Below are 6,250 nucleotides of genomic sequence, written 5' to 3' on the forward strand. Positions count from 1 at the left end.
GTTTCAAAAGTACCGGTTTGGCACCGGTATCGGATAAAACCTAAACGATACCCACCCCTAGTCATCCTCTGGCCCTGACCTACCTTTCATGGTCCAGCACATTTCTGAGTTAACTCACTTTAACTCTCAAAGTGCTGATAAGGTAGAGATAAAAAAATGATTTTAAAAACTGAGAATCTTTATTCTGTTCATTACCAACACACACCACCTGCAGGTCCCTGTTGTCTTTACAGTAATCGGGGTCAGACTGGCACAAATGGCCTTTTTGCTGTGAGCTGCTTCCAGGATTGAGTTTTTCCAGACAGTCTTGGTTAAATGTTGAACGGATTAAAGGGGGTTTGGAATCCCAGGCTCACACTTTAATACAGGAGCAGCTGAAATGAGCTTCTTATTAGCCAGGTATACCTGTGACAGCTCAAAATGACCCACAGACAGTCTCAGAAACATGAAGGCAGAGCAGAGCACACCTGAAACAAACAAAAAACACCGTGGACCTCTGTACCTGTGATGGAGCCAGAGCACAACATTTATATAAAAGAGACACTTTTGTGATGGACAGTGTTACACACACACACAATCATTGTTTTCATCACTACACTGCCTGTCTGTTCTCTTGGGATGCTGCTGCTGCTGCGCTGCAAACACAACTTCAGCCTCACAGTAAAGTACATGATTTAAGCAGCTCAGTCAGCCTGTCACAGCAACATGACAGCATCTCTGTGTGCGTGTGCGTGTGTGTGTGTGAAGCTCTCACCTGGGTTGCAGTCAGTGAGCAGGGAGCAGATGGACAGTAGGACCTTGGAGATGGTGAGGGCGGGACTCCAGTTGTCCTTCAGGATGTCCAGACAGATCACGCCCTGACTGTTGATGTTGCAGTGGTAGATCCTCGTACGGAACGTCACCTGATTGGTTAAGAAACAGTTTCATTTGATGCTGCATCCTGTTGATCCTGACCTCTGAGCCAATGACACGTTTTAAAAAAGGCTTATTTTAGGTTTCGTTTAATTATCAACAACATGTAAGGTGATCAAACAAACAAGTGTTTTTTATATTTTGGGACTCGAGTCAGGGCAAAAAGTCTACTGACATGTTCAGCTGAAAGACTGTTCAGTACAATGAAACATCACATTAGGACATTATGGGATACATCAGTGGATATCTTGGTGCCTATCACAGACATCACAATGATCAGAAAGAGACACTTCAGTAGTGTAATAATACATCACATCCCAGTGTTTCCAGGAGAGCTGCTGGTTTCTAACCAGGTGGGGAAACAGAGAGCAAACATAATGATGCCATCACTTCAAGTCTAACTTGTTCACAAGCTGTATATTTGATCACATGACTCTCTGATCACATGACCGCAGGTACTTACAGGCGAAGCATGGTGCTGAATTAGCAGTCATGTGTGTTATTACTACCTGATGGTGACACTTGTTGAGCAGATATCGACCCAGGAGTCAGAGTGGAGGCTGAACCTGCACTGAACCCTCCCTCCTCCTAACTGTAGGTGTTCCTTGCAGCTAATTTTAACCGACTGACCGACTGGTCTAAACCTGAGAAACAGTCAGATAGCGAGTTAAATTTAAGGACTGTTCAAAGGACAATATCAGATCCCACTGCTGTAATGATTCATATAAATGCTGCTTAACTGTGTGGCACCTTGCATGATGCATTACAGTAACTTCCAAAGACACAATGAAGAAAACGAAACAACAAACTGATGTTAAATATGATATGAAAACACATTACTACAAAAGATGCTCATGTTTTATTAAAATACGACAGATTAACATCTGGAGAACAAAAGCGTGGCACATTGTGCCGTTCTCCACCCAACCCAGCAGGACACCACCTCAGCTGGTTCTTTTTGAGGAGTAGCAGATCTAACTGTGACCTCCTCACCCTGACTCTAAGGGGGAGGACGGCCGCTCTATTTCTGTTCCCTTCACAATGACTAACAACAAACAGGCCCAATAAAACAGGCCTATGATAACAGACTTGCAGTGTTTTCCTGCAGCTCCGTCTGTTAGCACATGCCTCCTGACATTTAGGACGTGACAGGTTCAATCAATGAAACACTTGTCAGTTAGATTAAACGACCAGCACAGGCTGACAGCGCTCTTCATATCCTGCCTGTATCAACACTGAAGACATTCCATAGCTCAGCACAAAGAGCCCTGCATCATTAAGCAGTGACCTTTGACCTCTGTGTGTCTTTAGAAACGAGGCTGATGAGCTGTAGCTTGCCCCCGTTCATGTCACCCTTCCTCCGTTCAGAGAGACAAACCCTCCTCTTATTATGAAGATCAACAGATTGATGTATCTGTCACTGTTTCACGTCAGCAGTGCTGCAGCGCCACATTGGAAACATCTGAGAGGACTTCACTGCTACACTATAAATATACATTGTGTTATCTTACACAGCATGAGTGTTAAAAAACTTGAAATATTATCATTACACATGCTCTGGCTAAGCAGTGTGAGTGCTGTCAGGCATTTGAGTGTGATGAGTGTGAGCGAGCTATGTGAGGGCTGACTCTTGTCATCTGCGGTGCTGTTTCCAAACCAGGAAGAGATGCGGTAGCTGAGATTGTTTTCTGTAAAATCTGCTCATAGCTGGGACGGGAGGTCCACCTCCATCAGCCAGGTGACGGAGAGGTGGGTTAGCTCGTCTGTCTGAACTCCCGAGAACTTGTGCCGTGAATCCTTTCTGTCAGAGAGCTGCAGGTATAGTCCGTCGGTTATAGTGTCAGCTGCTCCTTTCCTGTAAGCGCACTCGTTGTGGTCGGCTGTAAGACCAACACCTGTGTGTGACGTGACTGGTGATGTCACATGTCAGTAATGTGAGCAGAAGGGGCGCGGTGTGTTCTAGCAACGTTATCTGTCCCGAGTGCACGTGTCAGGCAGCCCAGCAGGGAACATGTCACGCTGGACGCTGAGCTGAAGTCAGTGAGCAGCACTCTGGCTGAAGCCTTCTGGTTTCTCTACGCGAGTCAGAGACACAGGGTGGAAACCTCGGCTGAATGGTTTGTTCTGTACGTGAACAGCAGCGGGCCCAGCTTGGTTGGGAAGCGTGAGCTGATGTGAAGCCTCTCAAAGCATTTCATGATACAGCAGCTGGCACTCTGCTTTGGCTGAGGGTCCATGAAGATATCTGTCAGCTGTTCTTCACAGTGTGTTGGCACGCAGCCTGGGATGAGATCTGGACCCATGTTGCAGAAACCTCCTCATGCTGTCTGCAGTCACAGCCAATGGCTGGCAGGCTGGAGGCAGTGATAGTTGTTTGCAACCTCAAACATGTCCACTGTTCAGTGCCTGAAGTCTTTGCCATAAATGCCTCATGTCCTTGGTGCATTCATTGGACAACTGTTTTTAGCTTGTTCTTCAGTGTCACCAGCTCTGAATGCAGCGTCACAAATCCTCAGCAAGAAGCCGACCTCCCGTTAGCCGAGGTTTATTTCTGGAACGCAGCCTGACAGATTTAGCAAATCGGTGCATTTGTTTATAAATCCCATCACGAATATTCCTCTAGGTCTGTCGTCTCTTTGAAACGCTCCACTGTGCGCACTCAAAGCAGCCCTGTACACACTGAAGCCTCCTGTGGCTGCATGCTGATGCAGTCCTTGGTGGCTCTCCTCTTCCTCCGAGCCTGAAAGCTGGGTAAGGGAGGTGAGGGAGCTGCAGTGTATGTGTTTTTTCTGTTTGAATGTACATTAGCCCGTGTACGAGTCCCTCTTGTTGTGCATGTAACAAATGGAAGTGAGGTAAAAAAAAGACCTGGGGCTGTAGCTCAGGTGGTGTTTGATCCCTGGCTCCTCCAGTCTGCACGCATAATATCCTTGGACACTAACCCTGAGCTGCTCTCCGAGGCATCGATCGCATGTATAGGAAAAAGTTCTTGTATGCGCCGAGTTGTATAAAATGCTTTGAGTGCTCAGGTAGAGTAGATAAGCACTATATAAGAACCAGTCCATTTACCATTTAGCCAACAGGCCCGAGGAACCTGCCAGTCAGCCGAGGTCAGCCCTTAACCTGCCTTGATGCCTTCTTGCTTCCCTTGTTTACGTCTCCTTCACTCATTCAAGCTCGCACATTTTTCTGTGTGAGCTACATTCTGATGGATGTGGTCAGAGAGCAGCTTGGGGTTCGTATCTTGCCCAACGATATTATGCATGCAGACTGGAAATGAAATCCCAGAAAATGAGATTTATATCACGCAGAGGAAGATCAAGTGTATAGAGAAGTTTAGTTCAAAGCCACGAGTTACTGCAGGGCACAGTGCTGGGGGAATCTCACCTCAGCCGTCACTCAACCAGTTCTGAGCTCGGACCAACGTACAAATACTGATGCAGCATCCCTGCAATGCTCAGCCTCTAAAGTATCAGTGTCAGCTCAACCTAACATTAGTGAGGGATCCAGGGCAGTGAGCAGCTGTCACATGGCTCACTGTACGTTGGATGGCAAAGATCACGACCACGATGGAAAAACAAGGCGGCAGGAGGCCAAGAGTTAGGATGGGCTCTGTGTGAGGACCCCCACAGCTGACACTGAACAGGAGATCATATATCGAGGCCTGGTCACATGATTCCCAATAACTTTGAGCTGCTGTAAATTTCAAAACCACAAAAACAAAAAGTGATACACACTGGACAGATGGAGCATCAACATCTGATTACACTCCTGGTAGGTGAGGTTCGGGATGGTCTGAATGATTCCCAGGCTGCTCTTAACTTCACCACTGCAGTCACACTCGTGACTTTCTATTTCACATAATCATACGAGACATACAGAAATATGAGAGATAGTTTACATAAAGTCTATCCATGTATCACAACGGTGGGAACGCCACCAATCATTTCTACCATGTGACGCCGTGCCGTCCTTGCACAGTGCACACACAGCTCACCTGCGCTGTGCAACACTACAGATACTTTCTCCAGTGCTGCTCCTCATGACTAAGATACTGATACTGCAAATGCAGCAGCCTACTTTATTGTAAACGACAGTAAGCCACGAAGAGCAGCTGAAAATATCAGATTTAAGCAGCTGATTAAAGTCACTGACGCTTCCTCCCTGTTCTGTCTGCATGAGCACAGGGCTGCAAGTGGCTCAGTGTTGAGGATGCAGAGTTTTACATACTGGAACAAGTCAGAGATATAGACCCAACAACAAGGAAATTAAAGAGCAAGAATTCAGAACTTGTAACAAAGTAAACAGACTTTGTTACTTATGGTGGTCTGTAATGGCCTCGTAACACAAAGCAGATGAAAGAAAATAAAACAAACAAGCTCAACACATTTTCACAGATTTGTGAAATTCCACTAAAAATATGACTCTGAGCGTTCCTGTGAGTTTGATACATGTGAGTTTGATACATGTGAGTTTGATACATGTGAGTTTGATACATGTGAGTTTGATACATGTGAGTTTGATACATGTGAGTACACCTTTAGCAAAGGTTTGCTAAAAACATGCTGTGAATATTTAGTTGAATCACAACATTTGGTCAAGAACACCCTCAGTGCAAAACATCATATATGCATATTTGCTAACACACAGTTTTGGACCGCTCCTGTCAGTGGCACATGTGCACAGACACTAAACGGCCCGCTGTGAAGCATTAAACATGGCACAGATAGTTTCCTGCCTTATCGTTTAAGCACATAAATAGCAGTTAGATATTACTTAGTGAGTATTCCTAGACTCTACTGGAGGGTGGCCGAATGCAGCTGAATGCCAGGGCATGCAGGACAGGACAAGGCGATCAGAAGCACCTCATTGCTTTGATACAAACTGGCAGTGTTTGATTTGAACATGCAAATGCTGCAAAAAGTTTAGATCTCTGTTCCAGGGTTTTGCCTGTTTCTGAGGGCTCAGTCTCCTCCTCAGCCTGCATGAACGCACAACGTCCTACAGCAGTTTTACAGCAGAAGGACACACACGGTGGGGGAAAGCAGCACATCTTGTGGCCGTCTCAGAGGCTGCACAAACCGTAAAGCCGGGTTTCCACCACAAAAGTTGGTGATAAAGACCGAGCCCTGCTGCAGAGTTTAAGGGAACCCGACCTGCAGAGAATATCATTTCACAGCTGTGTGGCTGCTTCAAACGTTAGATGCACTCCTGATGGTGTGAGGAAGGACACAGAACCAGAGTGAGAAGTGGGTTTGAGATTAGAGATCAGATTTCAAACGTGTGGATTAGGGCTGCCACGATTAGTCGACTAGTCACGATTACGTCGACTATCAAA

General features: G+C 46.1%; 2 protein-coding genes across 2 annotated transcripts in view; both read right to left on the bottom strand.

Annotated features, from left to right (window-relative positions):
• The window catches only part of LOC106632312 (ubiquitin-conjugating enzyme E2 E1), a 10,177-nt gene extending 6,962 nt beyond the window's left edge, over positions 1 to 3,215 (bottom strand). Inside the window, exons 1-2 of the mRNA XM_014338475.2 lie at positions 3,043 to 3,215; positions 755 to 924 (exon numbers count right to left, since the gene is read on the bottom strand). Of these exons, the coding sequence (XP_014193961.1) occupies positions 755 to 924; positions 3,043 to 3,215 (343 nt within the window). The remainder of the gene's footprint in view (positions 1 to 754; positions 925 to 3,042) is intronic.
• Positions 1 to 6,250, bottom strand: part of LOC102300965 (ubiquitin-conjugating enzyme E2 E1) — a 120,672-nt gene that overhangs the window by 40,833 nt on the left and 73,589 nt on the right. The gene's annotated exons all lie outside the window — the stretch shown is intronic.

Source organism: Haplochromis burtoni, unplaced genomic scaffold (assembly GCF_018398535.1).
Source record: "Haplochromis burtoni strain Fernald_Lab_line unplaced genomic scaffold, NCSU_Asbu1 Contig_218, whole genome shotgun sequence".
In the NCBI taxonomy this organism is placed as follows: Eukaryota; Metazoa; Chordata; class Actinopteri; order Cichliformes; family Cichlidae; genus Haplochromis; species Haplochromis burtoni.